Raw genomic sequence first — 23,873 nt, forward strand, 5'->3', positions numbered from 1 at the left:
ACCCCTGGAATATGTCATAGCAAAATCAAAGGCTCAGTGTGCACCGCCTTGTGAATGAGACGAGAAGGCTAGTTTGATCCTTTGATGTACATCAAAATAATCTCGCGGTCGCATAACGGTAAAACTTATTAACTTTGAAGTCTGGCATCGCTCCGCTGTAATTTTTAAAGTCCAAGTATCAGCCTAGTGATTGGTCAGGTTTTTTACCCGACGTCAATCAAATAGCAAGCCGTGTGCCTTCAATTTTGCAATGACAATCTCCAGGGGTGCAGATAGCCAAAGTGAGCATAACCCCTGGATATCGAGGATTCAAATAGCTAAACTCATAGGTTGTAGCTGTTGTTTGTATTACATTTGTCTACTGTAAATTATTGATGTCTCGAATAGTATGTATCTCAAAACAAAATGACAGGGCTAAACATTTGCTAAACTGCCTTGAGAATCCTTCTGAGATTACGAAATTTAGTCTGTAATGACAGGCTCTGTAAAAGTTCTGTCAAAGCCAGGACTGAATTAATGTTTTTACACAAATCTTTAGTATTTAAGTATTTGTATGTCCTTGATACTAGATAACTCTTTGTGAAATTGCCTATAATAAATTCACATGTTGTCAGAGAGTCGATTGCATGTGAGAGAACTTTGTTACTGAATTGAACCTATATGTCCTAATGTTTGTATACATGTAAGTTAAAGAAAGCTCAATTAGAATAAATAACAAAGAATGTTCTAATCCCGTTGTATTGTTCTTTATTTACAGTATTTTATCTAAATGAACAAGACCTAAGTAATAGAATTTGAATAACATAACAATAGCTGTGGTGTATACATGATGGATGTAGCAGGAAGGAATGTGTATCTGAGCATTGACAAGGACGGACCAGCGCCACACTGTACAGAGGTGTGGCGACACCTACAAGGCAAGGGGAACATAACTCTGGTACAACTAAAAAACTACTGTAACATGGAATTAAAAAAAACCCCATGCTAATCTTGATTGCAACTAATGAAAAAAGATTATCTGTAAAACCAAAAGATGACAAACACAAGTTTGGTTGTTAATTTCACCAGTCCATGGTCTAGTGGAACTGGGGAACAATTATATGTATAGTGTAGTACATCACCTTACATATAATTTTAAAATGGAAAACCTGTCGCAGATTGCAACGCTGTGAGTATCATTGCTAACCTGACAAAAAATGTCAGTAGGTTTAGAACAGGCGATATTAAATACACTATAGCACAATGGTGAAATTATCAACAATGATTACAGCATTGTAAAGTAGGTGTCCTACCATTGGTGTTTAGCAATCCTATGTTAGTGATAGACGTCAGGGGTACATTCGCGTATCCGGTTGAAACGGTACGTGTGGTGCAGAAATTTTCCACGATAAACGAACGCAATTGGACCGTTCTGTAAGCAGAGGTAAACATGCACAGTTTCTGAGAATAAAAAAACAATGTATCAAGAATATTATGCCCTTCTTTCTTTCATGCGTCCACTGAATTACATAATGTATCTTAAAAACTACATTTGGCTTGACATTGTTTTAGAAAGAAATAACGCAAACTAGCAATAGTCAGCATGTTAGTTTCGGTCAGGTACGCCTGGACAGGGACGTATATACTGTCCCTGGCCTGGACCCCTCAATCTACATGTGCCAAATTTTCCTGAGGTCAGCCTCGGTCCAGATCTATACCTGTTGTTTTCTTTACAGGTTCAACCGTTTCAACTGGAAAAGCGAATGTACCCCAGTACAAAGAAGTCCTAAAGGAAATGTTTAATAGGTTTTAGAGCTTAAATCAAATAAATAATAAACGTACATGTATTATAACATTTAAAATAAAATGAGTCAATTTTATAACTAAGATGATATACATATATAATTATATATAGAATCAATAAAAAAATATACAGAGTGCACTATTGTGTATCTTTACCTTGTTAACATCAATAACATTTCTGTAAATAAGTTATAACTCTTCCATGTTATGGTGTAATTGATGTAAATTAACAATTAAATAAAATTACCATTATACAAGTTTGATACATACATGCACCAAACATTAGCACTGGTGATTTGGGTTATTTTTTTATACACAAATATAATTTTTTCTTAAAACAAAATCCTTCAAAAAAAAAAAACTACAAAAAATATTAATTAAAAATATGACCGGGACATTTTGGAAACATGCCACAAATTAAACGAGTAACATTCAGTAATAACGCCTTTAGGAAGTCTCCACCTAGTGGTGAGACCAGGAAGTCTAATTCTTATTGGGACCAAGGACTGTACAGGAAAGCTCACAAAAACCAGGGAGTTTGCTATCAGTGTGATTAGCCCAGGAGTCTTGTCTTAAAAGATAAGAAGACCAACGCTGTATTCCAAATAATAGTTGGTCTAGGACTCTGGTCCGGACGGAAAAGGACTCCGGCACTTAGATAGGACTCAAAGGTCGGGCAATGCAACAGCAGCTACAAGTTATGTTAAGTGACTTAATTATTTAACAAGCATAAATAAAAAAAAATATAAGAAAAATTATGAAAAAACTATTTTCTAACAAGATGCATCACAGCAGCACTGTATTACAGATATATACGAAAACAAAATAAACTAGATATCACAGACAAAGTGGATCAACAAGTTTTATGAGTTATACAAATAAAATAGCTGTGCCCCAATTATTCACAGATGAACAAAATTAAGTAAATTTATCACTGCTAAAACAAGACAAATTTGATTATAAACAAAGTCCATTGCATAGTAAGTTTCCTGTATCCTTGATAGTCTATCCCACTGGTATAATTATAACATACAGTGTAGTAAGTTTCCTGTATCCTTGATAGTCTATCCCACCACTTGCATAGTTATAATATACAGTGAGACCTGTCTAGACTGACTTAGAAACCTGTTCAAACCATCTTCTACTTTGTCCCACTGTGTATATTAGAACCTGACAAATCAGACAACCTGTCTCTTGCTAAGCTACTGGAAGTGACAGAGATCTACTCAGAAAGGTGATCATGGTTCTGTACATGGACAAACATTTGTATGCCTTTAACCCTTTCACCACTGTAGACTACAAAGGACCCATCCATATCAATGCATGGTAAAGTCTACTAAAGTTACATAGGGGTGAAAGCATTAAGAATGGTAGCATTTGAAAATGCACTCATAAGGCAAAAGTTATGACATAGAATACTCCCTGAGTCATGTTGAACCAGATATAGGACCACCTCGTCACATACGACTATACAATATAGGGAACAATATACAGGACAACTATGGTCATGTGGTAATAGTGAGAGGACCACGTACCTCTTCATAAATAGTACTTATTTGCATAAATTCACAGGCAAAAACAAATCAAAATATTTATTTGTTTGAGAACAATTTATACAAAACAAAATATATCCCAAACTGAACTAGATGTACATGTAACTGTATTTGCAATACTCCATGATAACAAGCTTTGATTTAAAAAATCCCATAACATGTGTGTATTCAGTACATGTATACCACATGGTAGCATGATAGATACCCACCAACTTAGTAATGATTAGTAACGAATAAACTAAGATGGTTCCAAAGTTCCCTCATGATTTATGTCAAGATATCCATATAAATATGGTAAATATAAAATAAACACAGAATATAAGTCTCAACCTCTTTTACTTGAGGGAGGCACTTAAACTGACGATCTATTGGTGTTTCGTATAAAATAATTGTGAACATTTGTACAGTGGGCCCCAGGAAAAAGCAGTTATGAGTGGTATGGATCAAAAACATGCTCCCTATCTCATGCCACCAACTGCTTTATTGTTGTTGTTTTTCTGGGATAGCTGTAAGATTTTTTTTTATTGAAAATTTCTTTTCTTTCATTTTTTAAGTATGACCTGAATAATTAAATAATATTTTATGTTCATGGTGAATGTCTTTTTCCGTACGCACAACATTAAGTGATGACATTTTCTCCTATTGTACTACCAGTAATAATTATTAAAAGCACAGTGATACAGAAGGCACTAAATACACGGTGGATACGTCCATACAGGCCCAGGGCATCATCGTGGATAAGTCCATACAGGCCCAGGGCATCATCGTGGATAAGTCCATACAGGCCCAGGGCATCATCGTGGATAAGTCCAAACCTCCCAGGTCATCATCTCTTGGCCTTTGGCTTGGGGCGCTTCTTCTTCTTGTCATCAGGCTCCCCTCCTATGGGTCTGTAAAACATATATATGTTAGAAAAGGTCACTGAATAGGAGAGAAACAGTGATGTTACTGTGTAAACAACATTTCTGAGCTGAAAAAGATGGAATAATTCATGTAAACTATACGATTGCATATTGAAGTGTAAATATCTGTAATATAATATGGTAAAAGAACTAAATACAAATGTACTACAATTAGGAAACACTTTCCTACACATAACCTTGTTAGTAAAGCAATTTATCATGTGTGAAGTTATATGAAATTTGGTTGAAAAAACACTTAGTCAGTTAGCTGAGAAATGCCAAATATCAAATATTTCCATTATCACGTATAGGTAGAGTTCTTTATCTGTGGCCAAGGCCTTAAATGTGTACTTAACCCTTTCACAACTGTGGACCATAATGGACTCATCCATATCAATGCATGGTAGAGTCTACTAAAGTCACATAGGGGTGAAAGGGTTAAAGACTTTCAGCTGGTCTCTAGAGATTGGTGTTAACAATACTTGTTTGAAGTGTCATAAAATCTAGTTGAAAAATTAAGTCCAGAAGCTGTCTAATTTCCCCATCATCGTGCCATTATACCTAAGATGTGTGTTTATTACATTTGCGCTGCAACCCACTATATGAACATTACCAGCAGAAATGCATTTCATTCGAGTATGAAAACATAAACTCTTGTGACGTAACACGTGGTTTACTTATGACGTCATAGATTAACCTTGTTCAATGAGAGTCTTGTCGCTTCACTTCGGATAAAATGGAGAATGCCCCTGCGTCAAACGCTCAAATGACTACGGTTAATTATTGGCGCCAATTTATTTGAATAGGGCTGTTCCGCCAATGTCGTTTAGAGGACGACGCATATACAAAACACAGTAAATAAATAAACTATTGAACTAAAATGAAACAATTTTTCTATAATAGAAATGTAAATATATGGATTAAACGCCATTTAATCCCTATATAAACATGAACAAAGGAATGTAACTCTGTGAACATAGTTTCAGACAGACACAAAATCAAACTTCGACATGTGACACTCAACCATTCCGAAAGATACCTCATTTAAAAAAAGAAGGTCATAATTTTTTTATACACGTGTGTGACCGTATTTTAGCACAAGATACTTTGCGATCAAAAGATGTACTTGCATACAAAATTTGTCAATTGTAGCTGAAAGAGTGCATTGAGATATGTCCCAGACAATATGATAACATATTAATTGATGCACAAAGTACAAACCCATAGTCTGTAGTGATCGAGGGATTTATATCTCTGTAGTGAGGGATTTATATCTCTATCATAGTCTGTAGTGAGGGATTTATATCTCTATTTTATTCCTCCTGATCTGTTTTTATTTCCTGACATCTGGTCATTTCTACAGGCACTTTTAATGACCTATGATTCTCCCGACTTCTGACCTCTACAAAATATATATCTCCTGACCTCTGACCCCCCAAAAATATATCTCCCGACTTTCAAAGTAACCAGTACTTACATGTTATAGGTCTCCATGGGCCACTGTATGAAGTAGGACCAGACCCAGGGCTGTGTGATCCCTTGTGAATGTTTGAGTCGTGTCATGTTGGAGCGGGCCTCAAGATTTCGATCCCGTCTTGAAAGGGCCATCTCGCGGCGGTGAGCAAGCTCCTTCTGCATCTGTTCCCTGGCCTCACTCTCAATTCTTTGTAACTGTTGGTACAGAAACCAACCATACTTCCATTAAGTCTCACGACAAAATTCTAGTTTTTATCAATGTATGGTATTTGTTTACACAAAGTTCTCTAAAACAACATCGTTGTTGTCATGTTCCGTAATTTATTTATCTCATTGTTGTAACTGCACCTCAGATACCGCATAAACAATTATTTACATGGGCTTAAATTTTTTCGTGATTATGACCTACCTGATATGAGAAAAATAAATTTACAATCATTATAGTTTGGGGATCTAGACATGTGAAGGAACTATTTTTGCAGTGTTTTAGCACAGAGACAGGACACATGGCATATAAAGTGTCACAGAGACAGGACACAAGACAATTAAGTGTCACAGAGACAGGACACAAGACAATTAAGAGTCACAGAGACAGGACACAAGACAATTAAGTATCACAGAGACAGGACACATGGCATATAATGTGTCACAGAGACAGGACTCAAGACAATTAAGTGTCACAGAGACAGGACAAAAGACAATTAAGTGTCACAGAGACAGGACACATGGCATAGAAAGTGTCACAGAGACAGGACACAAGACAATTGAGTGTCACAGAGACAGGACACATGGCATATAAAGCGTCACAGAGACAGGACACATGGCATATAAAGTGTCCCAGAGACAGGACCCATGGCATATAAAGTGTCACAGAGACAGGACAAGTGGCATATAAAGTGTCACAGAGACAGGACACACGACAATTAAGTGTCACAGAGACAGGACACATGGCAAATAAAGTGTCACAGAGACAGGACAAGTGGCATATAAAGTGTCACAGAGACAGGACACACGACAATTAAGTGTCACAGAGACAGGACACATGGCAAATAAAGTGTCACAGAGACAGGACAAGTGGCATATAAAGTGTCACAGAGACAGGACACAAGACAATTAAGAGTCACAGAGACAGGACACAAGACAATTAAGTATCACAGAGACAGGACACATGGCATATAATGTGTCACAGAGACAGGACTCAAGACAATTAAGTGTCACAGAGACAGGACACATGGCATAGAAAGTGTCACAGAGACAGGACACAAGACAATTAAGAGTCACAGAGACAGGACACAAGACAATTAAGTATCACAGAGCCAGGACACATGGCATATAAAGTGTCACAGAGATAGGACACAAGACAATTAAGTGTCACAGAGACAGGACAAAAGACAATTAAGTGTCACAGAGACAGGACACAAGACAATTAAGTATCACAGAGCCAGGACACATGGCATATAAAGTGTCACAGAGACATGACACATGGCATATAAAGTGTCACAGAGACATGACACATGGCATATAAAGTGTCACAGAGACATGACACATGGCATATAAAGTGTCACAGAGACATGACACATGGCATATAAAGTGTCACAGAGACATGACACATGGCATATAAAGTGTCACAGAGACATGACACATGGCATATAAAGTGTCACAGAGACATGACACATGGCATATAAAGTGTCACAGAGACAGGACAAGTGGCATATAAAGTGTCACAGAGACAGGACACACGACAATTAAGTGTCACAGAGACAGGACACATGGCATATAAAGTGTCAAATAGTCTAATGAATAGGCTTTACTACAGCATACTGAGCAACAACAGGTGTATTGTGTTAAACAAATTACCAACAAAACTATTATATGATCTATTATAAAGATCTTTTTTACACAATCAATAACATTTTCTATTTGACGTTTCGATGACTAGTACGATATGTACACTGTCACCTTCATCAGACAAATGACCAGTGAAGCGTATGCACACAGAGATGTAAAATGTGTATGAGTTGTCCACAAAATCAATGTTGATTTCGGCTACGCTATAAGCCTATGTACAATAGTTGTTATATATGTACCGAAATGACTCGATTCAGCTACGTTTTGTTTAATACTTGGTCATAGATGTGCGAGAGTCTTTGAGCCCCCTCGTCTCGATTATGTTTAGAAATATTATATAATCTATAATCAAACAACTTGTAATACTTGTTATGAATACGAACCATTACAACCACAGACTCGCTATTTCATGACAACATTACAGTTATGAATTTTATTACTGCGGCTCATCTTTACCCTTGTCATATTATTCTGAAGATCATATTTTCGCAATCACTTTATTGACTGTGGAAATATATCCCGCTGTACGGTAAGTATATCAGGTAAAAATCTGTATAGAGCAGTCACATGGTAATTATATACACAGGGTTAATATCGCAATAGAAAGCAACATGGTGGTGTCCTTGCCCACTACTTTAAAACTTATGGAGTAATTAATATATATTGTCATCTAAAACTCTGAAAAAGCTTCACCCTGGTGAAACATGATTACTATGGGAGGAGCAAAGAATCGTGTTTCCCTTCCACACGGTCAATATATGTATAACCTAGCATGACTCAGTGAGGTCAATTGGTTGAGCATCCGTCTAGAGTTCGGAAGGTCCCCAATTCGAACCCCTGGTCTGGCCATGCATTTTCCTCTCCTGTTACAATAATATTTATTGATTTTGTTAACGATTAAACTATACCTTTTTCCAGTGATTTTATTTTTTGCCGTATTTTTTATCATGTCTTACCTCGGCCAGTCTCCTTTTCTCCTCCTGTAATTTCCTATCCTCTTCTTCTGCCCTCCTAGATCTTTCCTCTTCCAATCGCCTCTCTTCTTTAATAATGATTTCTCTGAAAAACAGCATAGACATACACGGCTTATTTCTGGGTTTAATTTTGTAGGCGATGCATGGGACACACACACACTTGATAAACTACATACACCCAATTCTTGGTTTCGTTGACAAGAACACAACACCCAGTTTTTGGTTCCGTTGACAAGAACACAAAGACAATTGTAATAGGACGAGGAATAGTGATAAAGGTAGTGCCGTCGCTGGGGCTCGAACCCGCGACCCTTGGCTCTCCAGCTCAATGCTCTACCGCTGAGCTAAAGGGAAATTCCCTACAGCTAAGGCTTGTAAAGTAACTTAATTAATCTACATCTTTTACACAATTACTATAAGAACATGATAGGCCAGTCTTGCAGCTGTTTCATATAAAGATTAATTTAAATAACCAAAAATCAAAGATACATGGTTTGAAGATATCATTAATTATTTGTCTGTTAATTACTTGACCTTGTGACCTTCATAGGTTTCTTCTGATATCTAATTCTACAGTCCTGAATTTTGGTACTAACAATATCAAAACAAGTCCATTCATGGCGAGACTACCGTGCAGTCAGAAGAAAGAAATATTTGTTGTCACAAGGTTTCCTGGCCACACACTCTATATTACAGTATAATTTCTACAGTCAGAATACTGGGCAATTATCGATTAATTACAACTCTCTCTCCTTTCTGAACCTCCCCTCCTCCACATGAACTTCTTACAATACCATACTCTAGAAAAGGCTTCCTTCTCTGAATCTGTGGAATATCTCTGATCCAGTGTTCCTGGACTCTGCGAACACTGTGAGCATTCAATGTGTGTTACCTTTTCCTGTCCTCCTCTTCCTCGACTAATCGTTTCTGTTCCTCTATTTGTCTCTTCTTTCGTGTAGCCTCCTCTCTCTCATCAATGAGGCGTTGCATTGCTTCCTCCTCTGCCTGTTAATTGGAAGGTAATTAGAATTAGAATGGGGAGATCTAGATATACAGATTCTAGGACGAAAAATTCTTCAGGGATCATAGGAACTGAACATACTGGTAATGAACGTCAAATCTCTTTATGTTCCATTATTAATCATGTTGTATTCCAACATTTTTTATTCTATCTGATCATTTGTAAAAAAACAAAATGTAAACTGTTATATTGCAAAAAGTTTTTATAGAAAAATCCTAACAAATATTGATTACATATTCTTGCATCCTATAAAGAAAAATATTTTTTTTTGTGTCAGTCCTTCACATGTACGTAATATACCTGTCTCTCCAGCTCCCTGAGTTTATCTTCCTCCTCTTCAGCTAGCCTCTCAGCCTCTCTCATCTCCTCCTGTAATTAAACATAATGTATCAAATCAATATTCAACCGCCCTATCATCCTATAGGTAGTAAAATTTCACCTCCTGCCAATAGAACCAGACATAACCAAAGGTGCACAATAGGGGAAACAGGTATAACTGTGTTCTTCTTATACAAGAAGATGATAAAATCAATTCCTCAATAATTATCTCTCGTCTTTTAACAGGATTCAACGTTTATAAAGATAATGGATTACAGAAGACAGAAGGTCGGCCATCATCTAGCCTGTGATCAGTACTAAATGGGAATCTCTCTTGGCCCATAAATGTTATTGATATGAATTTCTAAGAGAACAATTTATGAGTTAGTAATCGTAAGATGTAGTTTGGACCATTTAATAGGTCACATCAAAAGGTTCTTATTAAACATTGACTTGTACAATTTACTAGTATAATGTAGATTCTCAGACACTAACTGCAATTTAATGTTTTCAGAAAATTTGCAGGCGTCTTTCTCCTTTATTTTATCGCAGGACTTAGTTATCGTGAAAATTAAAGATTTAATATGAAGGGATATTAGAGATACAAGATATGAAAAGACAGTGACAAAAATACATTGTACTACGATATCCCGACAATTTTTAAAAACGCTTGAAAAATGTAGTGCATGATACACTGGCAACATCCTCGGTACTCTAGGAACAGCGCTTACTTTCGCTCTCTGCACCCGTTGGATATGTCACAGCAAAATTCAAGGTACACACCTATTTATTTGATTGGTCTCAGGTAAAACAGCAACGTGACCGATATCTAGGCTGATACCTGTCCTTTGAAGATTACAGAGGAGCAAAACCTGACTTCAAAGCCAGTCAATATTTCCTACTCTGTCCCCTACACAGTCCCTTACACAGTCCCTTACACTGTCCCCTACACTGTCCCTACACTGTCCCCTACACTGTCCCCTACGCAGTCCCCTACCCTGTCCCCTACACTGTCCCCTACACAGTTCCCTACAGGCCCCTACACAGTCCCCTACACAGTCCCCTACACAGTCCCTTACACAGTCCCTTACACTGGCCCCTGCACTGTCCCCTACACAGTCCCCTACACTGTCCCCTACACTGTCCCCTTCACAGTCCCCTATACAGTCCCCTACACTGTCCCTTACACTGTCCCCTACAGTCCCTTACACTGTCCCCTACACAGTTCCCTACAGTCCCCTACACAGTCCCTTACACTGTCCCCTACACAGTCCCTTACACTGTCCCCTACACCGTCCCCTACACTCCCTATGCTGTTCCCTACAGTTCCTTACACTGTCCCCTACACTGTCCCCTACACAGTTCCCTACAGTCCCCTACACAGTCCCCTACACAGTCCCCTACACAGTCCCTTACACTGTCCCCTACACTGTCCCCTACACTGTCCCCTACACTGTCCCCTACACAGTCCCCTACACTGTCCCCTACACTGTCCCCTTCACAGTCCCCTATACAGTCCCCTACACTGTCCCTTACACTGTCCCCTACACAGTTCCCTACAGTCCCCTACACGGTCCCCTACACAGTCCCCTACACAGTCCCTTACACAGTCCCCTACACAGTCCCCTACACAGTCCCTTACACAGTCCCCTACACAGTCCCTTACACTGTCCCCTACCCAGTGCCCTACACAGCCCCCTACACAGTCCCTTACACTGTCCCCTACACAGTCCCCTACACTCCCTATGCTGTTCCCTACAGTTCCCTACACAGTTCCCTACACAGTCCCTTACACTGTCCCCTACACTGTCCCCTACACAGTTCCCTACACAGTCCCCTACACTGTCCCTTACACTCCCTACACAGTTCCCTACACAGTTCCCTACACAGTCCCCTACACTGTTCCCTACACAGTCCCCTACACTGTCCCCTACACAGTCCCTTACACTGTCCCCTACACGGTCCCTTACACTGTCCCCTACACTGTCCCCTACACTGTCCCTTACACTGTCCCATACACTGTCCCTTACCCTGTCCCTACACTGTCCCTTACACTGTCCCCTACACTGCCCCTTACACTGTCCCCTACACAGTCCCCTACACTGTCCCCTACAGTCCCTTACACTGTCACTACACTGTCCCTTACACTGTCCCCTACACAGTCCCCTACACTGTCCCCTACACTGTCCCTTCCACTGTCCCCTCCACAGTTCCCTACACTGTCCCCTACACAGTCCCCTACACTGTCCCTACACTGTCCCCTACACTGTCCCTTACACTGTCCCTTCACTTTCCCCTACACTGTCCCCTACCCAGTCCCCTACACAGTCCCCTACACAGTCCCCTACATTGTCCCCCACACTGTCCCCTACATTTTCCCCTACACTGTCCCCATACACTGTCCCTACACTGCCCCTTACACTGTCCCCTACACAGTCCCCTACACCGTCCCCTACACTGTCCCCTACATTGTCTCCTACACTGTCCCTTACACTGTCCCCTACACTGCCCCTTACACTGTCCCCTACACAGTCCCCTACACAGTTCCCTACACTGTCCCCTACACAGTCCCCTACACAGTCCCCTACATTGTCCCCTACACTGTCCCCTAAATTTTCCCCTACACTGTCCCCATACACTGTCCCTACACTGCCCCTTACACTGTCCCCTACACAGTCCCCTACACTGTCCCCCCACTGTCCCCTACACTGTCCCCTACACTGTCCCCTACACGGTCCCTTACACTGTCCCCAACACAGTCCCCTACACAGTCCCCTACACTGTCCCTTACACTCCCTACACAGTTCCCTACACAGTTCCCTACACAGTCCCCTACACTGTTCCCTACACAGTCCCCTACACAGTCCCCTACACTGTCCCCTACACTGTCCCTTCCACTGTCCCCTCCACAGTTCCCTACACTGTCCCCTACACAGTCCCCTACACTGTCCCCCCACTGTCCCCTACACTGTCCCCTACACTGTCCCCTACACGGTCCCTTACACTGTCCCCTACACTGTCCCCTACACAGTTCCCTACACAGTCCCTTACACTGTCCCCTACACTGTCCCATACACTGTCCCCTACACAGTCCCCTACACAGTCCCTTACACTGTCCCCTACACTGTCCCATACACTGTCCCCTACACAGTCCCCTACACAGTCCCCTACACAGTCCCCTACATTGTCCCCTACACTGTCCCCTACATTTTCCCCTACACTGTCCCCATACACTGTCCCTACACTGTCCCTTACACTGTCCCCTACACAGTCCCCTACACTGTCCCCTACACTGTCCCCTACACAGTTCCCTACCCTGTCCCCTACACAGTCCCCTACACAGTCCCTTACACAGTCCCCTACACTGTCCCCATACACTGCCCCTACACTGTCCCTTACACTGTCCCCCACACAGTTCCCTACACTGTCCCCTACACAGTCCCCTACACTGTCCCCTACATTGTCCCCTACACTGTCCCCATACACTGTTCCCTACACAGTCCCCAACACAGTCCCCTGCACTGTCCCCTACACAGTCCCCTACACAGTCCCCTACACAGTCCCTTACACAGTCCCCTACACTGTCCCCATACACTGTCCCCTACACAGTCCCCTACACTGTCCCCTACAGTCCCCTACACAGTCCCCTACACTGTTCCCTACACAGTCCCCTACACAGTCCCCTACACTGTCCCTTACACTGTCCCCTACACAGTCCCCTACACAGTCCCCTACACTGCCCCCTACCCAGTCCCCTACACAGTCCCCTACACAGTCCCCTACACTGCCCCCTACCCAGTCCCCTACACAGTCCCCTACACAGTCCCTTACACTGTCCCCTACACTGTCCCTACACTGTTCCCTACACAGTCCCCTACACTGTACCCTACACTGTCCCTTACAGTCCCCTACACAGTTCCCTACACTGTCCCTACACTGTCCCCTACACAGTCCCTTACACTGTCCCCTACACTGTCCCTTACACTGTTCCCTACACTGTACCCTACACAGTCCCTTACACAGTCCCCTACACAGTCCCTTACACTGTCCCCTACACAGTCCCCTACACTGTCCATGCAGTCCCCTACACTGTTCCCTACGGTCCCCTACACTGTCCCCTACACTGTCCCTATGCTGTTCCCTACAGTTCTCTACACTGTCCACTACACAGTCCCCTACACTGTCCCCTACAGTCCCTTACACTGTCCCTACACTGTCCCTACACTGTTCTCTACACAGTCCCCTACACAGTCCCCTACACTGTCCCTACACAGTCCCCTACACTTTCCCCTACAGTCCCCTACACAGTCCCCTACACTGTCCCCTACAGTCCCCTACACAGTCCCTTACACTGTCCCCTACACAGTCCCCTACACTGTCCCCTACACTGTCCCTATGCTGTTCCCTACAGTTCCCTACACTGTCCCTTTCATTGTCCCTATGCTGTTCCCTACACTATCCCTATACTGTCCCCTACTCCCTTCCTGCTCCATATATAATAGCCCTACACTTTTTGTTGATGTTCCCTGAAGTTCATCTTAAACATCTTTTACTAAAGAAAATTGATTTGTTCTGTCCCCTGGTATTTGTTATAAACCTGTTTTAAGGTAGGTCCCTAGGGGTGATGTTCTCCTTGGGTTACATCCCCTGCACCAGGGTTTGTAATAAGTATATGTTTCTCTGAATTTTTACTTTTAGATGATATATCTGGATCATCAGAGTCATTCCACTGGCAAGCTAACTACAATATTGATCATTTATCACATATATAATGTACATGTGTTATCCAGTGTCGTTTTACACGAATAAATGCCACAAATCTTGAATATGTGATTAAAAGGATCTTAATCTCATTTTCATATCAGATGAAATTTATGAAATTCATCACAAATTTTTCATTTTAGCTTGCCAGATGCTCGCTAAATTGAACAACTCTAAGATTCGTTTCATAAATCGCATATGAAGTGGAAACTCATGTAAGATCCTATATGTATGTAACATTTAAAACAAATTTTATCACACAATACAACAAATTTTTAAGACACTCGAGTCCACAACAGATGTTAACCATCTGATTTCATATATGGGAGGGGAGTCATGTTCAACACCAAACGACCGATGGCGCATCAATTTTATGGTCAATACAAAGCCGGATCTTGGTCCTAGAAACACATCTTGGTGTAGACGTATTGATGTACCAATATCATGCACGGTTGTCACAAACATTAACAGCAGCTACACTATGTATACAATAATTGTCTGTCACTAGAAAATATCAATACTGAGTCGCATCAAACACACAGCCCTCCAGCCAGTAGATGGGCCATGGACAGATAAATGTGTTTGTCTTAAAGGACTAGCCCACAATTTGACAGATCAAGTTCATCACTATACCAATATAGCAATAAACAGGTGTGAAATATGCACAGAAGTGTTGTTAAAATAAATTATAAACTTCAGGCTGAGATTTTCACATACATAGAACAGAAATATAATGATTGCTTTGCATGGGTTGCAAGTTGATATTTACACAGTTAAACAAACGCTAGGTCAACACTATTCCTGACCCCCCCCCCCCCCCCCCCCCCAATGTTCTGGTTATGTTAAATCAGTGTGTTATCGTATAATCTCCACTCTCACCTCCAGTCGTTCCTGAGCCAGTCTCTCTTCTTCCTCCTCCTTAAGTTCCTCCTCCTCGCGTTGACGTTTCCTAACATTGGCATCCTCAATTTTCTCCAACATTTCCAGCTCCTTGTTTTTGGCCTTCTCCATAATTTTCTTCTCTTTATCCCGCCGTTCTATGGCCAGCTGTTTTTTTCGTTCGAGATCAGCCTTTCTCCGCGTATCACGCTCGTCCCTTTGTTTTTTCCTTGATTCAGCAAGCGCTTGTCGCACGTCGTCCTCGGCTTGTTGTATCTCCTCTGCCTCCCTTTCCAGTCTCTCCATCTCTAGCTCAAGCTCCTGTTAGAAAATTAGAATTACACATGTCAATTCAAATTTTACATTATTTGAACTCTAACTTAAAAGTGAATTTCATATCCTGTAACATGTAACTAAATCAAAATTTTCTCTGGAAATATTCACCTAAATATTCTATGCATGACACTATATTATTAACAGAACATTTTTGTTTTTATATATATACAGTATATTATTCAAATTTGAATTTACACGAAGTATGGTATATAAAGGCCTTCACTAATAAAGGGTACCAATACAGGTGTGATACATTTAAAAAAAAAATGAATTGAAGTTAATACGAATTCTTCACCATTAACAATTACACAAATGAAAAACAGTAATAAAATTACTCGATAAAATTATTTATAAACTCATATCCAGACTTATTAGCTCAAATATTGTGGTAAAGAAATATTATTGGTTTAAACTTATACGTTTTCTTTTATCTCAAATCTACAGTAAATTGGTTTTTACCAGTGAAGCATAACTGTTTTTTAATTATAATTGGTGTAATTAAATGTGAGACACGTACATTACGAACGAGTGTATTGATATATAACATTTTTTTGTGGTTTATCACTCCGTGAAATCAATGATTTGGTGAAACACTTAGTCAGGTTTTTTGGAGAATTCCAATCTCAATAATGTTAGTACAGTTTAAAGGTGATTTAGGTGTTTACTCAGTTTTAAAAGTGCACACTTTTTAAAATTTCTGAACATTAATCTTCATATCGAAGATAATTTGTGAACCGTTTGAGACGACCTCCATGAACTTAGCTGTGATAAAGGGTTATATAAGAACCTCAAATCATTATTATTATCATCACACAATATTTAATATAACTGTCAGTAAAATGGCCATTAGATCATTTGTAACTCAAAACACTTTATCCCTTTCACCACTGTAGACCATAATGGACTCGTCCAGATCAATACATGGTAGAGTCTACTAAAGTTACATAGGGGTGAAAGGGTTATACATGTCAATAGAACAGCATTCATGCAAGGTATATATGAAGCAGAAGTTTCACTATTCACATTCTCATAAACTTATAACAAGAAACTGAAATGACTCCTGACATCATTACATGTACCGTATAAACCAGGAACAATAGAATTAACCCTTTCACCCCTATGTAACTTCAGTAAACTCTTCCATGCATTGATTTGGATGAGTCCATTATGGTCTACAGTGGTGAAAGGATTAACTGTAATGTTAACACTTGGTAGGGTATAGTACCAGGTCAAAGTACCATGTCGGCAGCTGATGTTGGTTTTAATAGTTATGCATACCATTAAAAGTGTACAATGTCAATTTATCATTATCTGAAACTGTATCATTGAACTGTATTCTATAGCTAGTTACAAGGAGAGGGATTATTATTATCATATCTACTGAAGCTCATGCAACAAATGAAGTTCTGTAAATCAAATATACGTGCACAACTTTCTTAATCAAACTGTATTCATTAATCCAGTAATCATGTCAGGTGTAATCCTGTAATCATGTCAGGTGGTGGTGATATCAAGTCAGCTGTAATCCTGTAATCATGTCAGCTGTAATCATGTAATCATGTCAGTTGCAATCCTGTAATCATGTCAGTTGCAATCCTGTAATCATGTCAGGTGGTGGTGATATCATGTCAGGTATAATCCTGTTATTATGTCAGGTGTAATCCTGTAATCATGTCAGGTGTACTCCTGTGATCATGTCAGGTTTACTCCTGTTATCATGTCAGGTGTAATCCTGTAATCATGTCAGGTTTAATCCTGTCATCATGTCAGGTGGTGGTGATATCATGTCAGCTGTAATCCTGTAATAATATCAGTTGTAATCCTGTAATCATGTCAGGTGTAATCCTGTAATCATGTTAGGTTTAATCCTGTAATCATGTCAGGTGGTGGTGATATCATGTCAGGTGTAATCCTGTAATAATGTCAGTTGTAATCCTGTAATCATGTCAGGTGTAATCCTGTAATCATGTTAGGTGTAATCCTGTAATCATGTCAGGTGTACTCCTGTGATCATGTCAGGTTTACTCCTGTTATCATGTCAGCTGTAATCCTGTAATCATGTCAGGTGTACTCCTGTGATCATGTCAGGTTTACTCCTGTTATCATGTCAGCTGTAATCCTGTAATCATGTCAGGTGTACTCCTGTGATCATGTCAGGTTTACTCCTGTTATCATGTCAGCTGTAATCCTGTAATCATGTCAGGTGTACTCCTGTGATCATGTCAGGTTTACTCCTGTTATCATGTCAGGTGTAATCCTGTAATCATGTAAGGTGTAATCCTGTAATCATGTCAGTTGGTGGTGATATCATGTCAGGTATAATCCTGTTATTATGTCAGGTGTAATCCTGTAATCATGTCAGGTGGAATCCTGTAATCATGTCAGTTGTAATCCTGGAATCATGTCAGGTGTAATCCTGTAATCATGTCAGGTGTAATCAAGTAACCATGTCAGGTGGTGGTGATATCATGTCAGGTGTAATCCTGTAATCATGTCAGGTGTAACCCTGTAATCATGTCAGGTGGTGGTGGTATCATGCACCAACATACAAATCAACTTATATATAATTAAGTGAACACATGCATCAATCAATAACATGGTAAGTGAATCAATGTAGATGTTATTAATAACACAAGGGTTAATGACAAACAATCAAACATTAATGAGCTTGGACATGTCACAAACAACACACATGTGTATACATACCACATTATCAGTAGTCAGCTGATTCACACAAATTAAATCAATTTTTATTGTTTTAACAATATTCTAATTTAACATCTTCATCTTCGATTACACTGTAGTTATAATGTCCATGTTATAGACATACCCCGTAACAGTCATTCTTTTATGTGTTCTGTTTACAGCTTTCTTATCTATGTCAGGTAAATACAGGTGATATCTTATTAACTAATGGATTAATTAGCATAAAGATGTTTGAAACCTCCCCCCCCCCCACACTTTCATCACCTGACCTTGTGACCTTGACATTTGACTGCAGCAAATTAAAACAACGGCATTATAATGTCGTGATATTCTGATAATTCCTTCAAAAGTAATTAAGGTTTCGACAGTTTTGACCAAATGACCTTGACCTCCATCCTATCTACGTCTTAACATCTGTTACCTTTTTTGCCATGGACAACCATCACATCTTAAGCTATGTACTTTTCGTTCATTTCTTTGAGAATGTGTAAACATAAACTGTATATTACAACAATTACGAAACAAATTTTTCCATCTTAATTACTGTTCTTTGCAGGATAGACAGAGAGTCTTTATGTGGGAGGGAGGAAACCTAGAGTACCTAGAGAAAAACCTCTTCATGTCTGTTCAGGGAATCAAACCCCAGCTGTGTTGATGAAAGTTAATTGCATTATCCACTGTACCTCCTGACCACCCAAACTTTGAGAGATATTAATATTCTAAAGTAAATGTGTAACTGAGACACAGACAGTGGATGGTCAGGGTTAAAACCCTGTTTGCAGCTGGGGCATCAGTGACTTATCAACGAGGTTTCAAGACATCCTCCAGTTGTAAGTCATACTAAAAAAAAACATGTGTTAGCCCCATTTTTTCTCTCTTTGCAACCCACCTGACCTCATCAAAATAACAATTCTAATCAATCTCTAAATCCACCACTGATATTTGAGAACAATTCTGGTGGTTTTTTTGGGGACAAGACTCCATAAAACACATTTTTTCCCCCAAGAACGATTGCACTAAATTTAAAAACCTGCTTTTCTTGCAAGTGAAATTTGACACAGTTTTCACTTGAAGTTAATCTCAGTTGCAAGTTTGATTAATGAGAAAAGCTTTCAAAAGCTTGATAAACCACACATAAAATTTCAGCCAAATACAGAACAAATATTTGTACATCATTAATAAAGATAAATTAGTCATAGCAACAGCAACATTTTCATTGGTAAAGCAAAATCCTGAGAGGATCAATATAGTACATACCTAACGCTCACACATGGAGCTTTACATTTACTACAATAGTTACAACAGACATTTTATAAATACAGTAATTTTGACTTCATCATATTCAAAATTCAACTCCAATGCTTTGAAGTTCAATTATGCAAATAACTTTTTGAAATTTTGAAATGACTATAAATGTATTTTATTCCAATAAGAGTTATGTCAGATTATATATATTTTGTCAAAATATGTCCACAATATGCTTATTTTTTTATATAATTATTAAGATTTTTCCACGCCAACATTTATTGATGTATAAATATATCATGCTCCTTTTTACATTGCCTACAAGCAAACATGAATACTGAATACTAAGGTTTACCCCCCCCCAAACTAGTATCCTTGGTCAAAACTTAAGAGACATTATAATAATATTCCCCTAAGACAGACCTCTGTAGACAAAAGAAAGACTACCCACAATTCCTCTATGACAGACCTCTGTAGACAGTGAGTAAAGACTACCCACCATTCCACTATGACAGACCTCTGTAGACAGTAAAGACACCCCACTCTTCCACTATGACAGACCTCTGTAGACAGTAAAGACAACCCACTATTCCACTATGACAGACCTCTGTAGACAGTAAAGACAGCCCACTATTCCTCTATGACAGACCTCTGTAGACAGTAAAGACAACCCACTATTCCTCTATGACAGACCTCTGTAGACAGTAAAGACAACCCACTATTCCACTATGACAGACCTCTGTAGACAGTGAGTAAAGACTGCTCACCATTCCTCTATGACATACCTCTGTAGACAGTGAGTAAAGACTACCCCCCGTTCCTCTATGACAGACCTCTGTAGACAGTAAAGACTACCCACCATTCCTCTATGGCAGACCTCTGTAGACAGTAAAGACTACCCACCATTCCTCTATGGCAGACCTCTGTAGACAGTAAAGACTACCCACCATTCCTCTATGGCAGACCTCTGTAGACAGTAAAGACTACCCACCATTCCTCTATGGCAGACCTCTGTAGACAGTAAAGACTACCCACCATTCCTCTATGGCAGACCTCTGTAGACAGTAAAGACTACCCACCATTCCTCTATGAGACCTTTGTAGACAGAGAGTTAAGACTATCCACCATTCCTCTATGACAGACCTCTGTAGACAGTAAAGATTACCCACCATTCCTTTATGACAGACCTCTGTAGACAGTAAAGACTACCCACCATTCCTCTATGACATACCTCTGTAGACAGTGAGTAAAGACTACCCCCCATTCCTCTATGACAGACCTCTGTAGACAGTAAAGATTACCCACCATTCCTTTATGACAGGCCTCTGTAGACAGTAAAGACTACCCACCATCCCTCTATGACAGACCTCTGTAGACAGTAAAGATTACCCACCATTCCTTTATGACAGGCCTCTGTAGACAGTAAAGACTACCCACCATCCCTCTATGACAGACCTCTGTAGACAGTAAAGACTACCCACCATCCCTCTATGACAGACCTCTGTAGACAGTAAAGATTACCCACCATTCCTTTATGACAGGCCTCTGTAGACAGTAAAGACTACCCACCATCCCTCTATGACAGACCTCTGTAGACAGTAAGTAAAGACTGCTCACCATTCCTCTATGACATACCTCTGTAGACAGTGAGTAAAGACTACCCACCATTCCTCTATGAGACCTTTGTAGACAGAGAGTTAAGACTATCCACCATTCCTCGATGACAGACCTCTGTAGACAGTAAAGATTACCCACCATTCCTTTATGACAGGCCTCTGTAGACAGTAAAGACTACCCACCATTCCTCTATGACAGACCTTTGTAGACAGTAAAGACAACCCACAATTCCTCTATGACAGACCTCTGTAGACAGTAAGTAAAGACTACCCACTTTTCCTCTATGACAGACCTCTGTAGACAGTAAAGACTACCTACCTTTCCCCTGTCCCGTGCTTCTTTTTCCTTTGCCTTTCGCAGTGCTTGTTGTTTATCTATCTTTGATTGCAAGGTCTTAGCTTCTTCCAATCGTTTCTGTTTTTAAAAATAACACAATATTATATAATAACAGGATAATATATTTGTATATAGATACATATATTTATGACAGCTAGAGTAATGAGGTAATGATTCTTACACACAACAACATAAAAGCAGGCTGTAAGCTTCCAATGGAAGCATTCATAATTAAGATACAAACACACACCCCACTGGAGGTGGCTGATCACCAGGACCAAAAAGATATAAACATGCACAAAAAAATCAGTGTATGTATTTGAACATCAATCTAACATGCACCCTTTCATACCACATCAACAATATATAACTAGCCAATGGTCTTTGTTACAGATATGAGGACAGTTATAGAGTGTATAAATGTTTAAAGCAATTGGTCAAAAGATGTCAGGAATACAGGACAAAGAGGAGGCAGAACCCATTTCAATGTCTTGCCACCATGTTGCTTGCACTGGAAACAACTACATATACAGGGTAGTGTGATGTACACTGAAATGACACCCGATGGAGGTCGGGAGTTTACTAAAGGTAATGTTATGAACCTTGATGTGTCCATTGGTTACAATACTGATACACCTGCTTTAGACGTCGTGGATGCTAAAACTACTAAGTTGACTCATTCACCCCTGAAATTTCATAATGAACTATTCCAACCTTTGAATTGGAAGAGTTCAAATGTGTCTTAAGGGGTGATTGAGTTAACAGTATGAAAAATCACCTCTTTCTCTACTCTTCTCATTTCTTTGAGCTTTTCTTTCTCAGTGTCCACCACTTTTTTCTCTATATTTTTCTTCCCTCCTTTCTTCCCAGTTGTTCCTTTTACAGGTTTCTCCACTTTGGGTGGCTGAGGGTTGTCTACTTGACCCATTTTCTCCTTTGCCTCTGCCATTCTCTCCTAATTCCAATAATAAAATCATGAAAGATTTAGTAAAAATTACCTGGATATGAGAAAAATATGTATGTATTGGGAAATGGATGAAAAATATACCTTCACCACTCTACGGCAGCAGTATATGGTTTTGGACCATGGTCACAACACACTGTTAATGAAAACTTAACAGACATAAAAAAGAGCTCCTGTTTTAAAGCATTTGATACTGTTTAGGTTTCATTTTTGGCGCTCAATATAGAATGGGAATATGATACATCAAATAAAATTAAACGCTCTATGACCTTGACCTTGGGTGAAGATTGGGACATAGCTGGGCCATGGGTAAAAATTAAACGCTCCATGACCTTGACCTTGGGTGAAGATTGTGACATAGCTAGGCCATGGGTAAAAATTAAACGCTCCATGACCTTGACCTTGGGTGAAGATTGTGACATAGCTGGGCCATGGGTAAAAGGGCTATAAAGTCCTATCAAGATCCAGCAACAGGGGACGTAGGAGAGCAGCGGGGACTACTAGAAGGACATCGATCCGTGGACCACAGCCGCTGCGACAGTCCGTCTGCATCTGAGGAGCTGTCCGACCTCAGAGCACGACCTGGATGGGCAGGGCTTTGAATCACCGAGGGCCCGGTAAGCGCCAACTTACCTCCTCACATCGAATGAACACTGACTTCGTCAGTGATTGTATAGGTAAAACCCATCAACCAGCAATAGGATACAGGGTTATAGCCCAGACACTCATTTTAGATGTCCCTGCTCCATCTAAAGAAATTATGGCATGGAAGCGACATTGCAGACGCACAGCACCATTACATTAAATTTTCCAAAACTGAGGCGTGATATCAACTTCCATTGATTTTTTTTTTCCAGACACATCTTATTATATGATAGTTTTTGTACATACTGTACTTCTTTGCAATATTTACCAAGACTTGTTTTTGTGCCAGTGCAAGCTCCATGTCTGTAAGGCCGCCCTCGTCCTCTTCCAGTACAGTCCCTGACATGGCGTTGTCAACTATCTTAGACACTGGAACAAATGAGAAGGTCAGTTATACCTATCTAAGGAGTTTTCAGAGTGTTCTGAACTTCAAAAAGTACCGGTACTTTAAAAGTCATGCCTTGAGATTAATTATGTTCCCAGAGTGTCAGGGCCATAGGAACAAGACTG

The 23,873-nt window shown here is 40.0% G+C and overlaps 1 protein-coding gene across 4 annotated transcripts in view; it reads right to left on the minus strand.

Moving 5' to 3' along the window:
• Window positions 1-1,658: 1,658 nt before the first annotated feature.
• The window catches only part of LOC110450730 (trichohyalin-like), a 71,357-nt gene continuing 49,142 nt past the window's right edge, over window positions 1,659-23,873 (minus strand). For 3 of the 4 annotated variants that reach the window (XM_021498403.1, XM_021498405.1, XM_021498402.1), the window contains exons 15-24: window positions 23,632-23,732; window positions 22,533-22,709; window positions 21,737-21,832; window positions 18,557-18,574; window positions 15,515-15,835; window positions 9,857-9,925; window positions 9,428-9,540; window positions 8,518-8,620; window positions 5,715-5,908; window positions 1,659-4,225 (exon numbers count right to left, since the gene is read on the minus strand). In XM_021498403.1, coding sequence (XP_021354078.1) covers window positions 4,162-4,225; window positions 5,715-5,908; window positions 8,518-8,620; window positions 9,428-9,540; window positions 9,857-9,925; window positions 15,515-15,835; window positions 18,557-18,574; window positions 21,737-21,832; window positions 22,533-22,709; window positions 23,632-23,732 — 1,256 coding nt within the window. In that variant the 3' untranslated portion in view covers window positions 1,659-4,161. The remainder of the gene's footprint in view (window positions 4,226-5,714; window positions 5,909-8,517; window positions 8,621-9,427; window positions 9,541-9,856; window positions 9,926-15,514; window positions 15,836-18,556; window positions 18,575-21,736; window positions 21,833-22,532; window positions 22,710-23,631; window positions 23,733-23,873) is intronic. The other variant, XM_021498404.1, reaches the window with a different exon arrangement.

The sequence above is a fragment of the Mizuhopecten yessoensis genome, unplaced genomic scaffold (genome assembly GCF_002113885.1).
Source record: "Mizuhopecten yessoensis strain PY_sf001 unplaced genomic scaffold, ASM211388v2 scaffold5459, whole genome shotgun sequence".
Classification (NCBI taxonomy): Eukaryota; Metazoa; Mollusca; class Bivalvia; order Pectinida; family Pectinidae; genus Mizuhopecten; species Mizuhopecten yessoensis.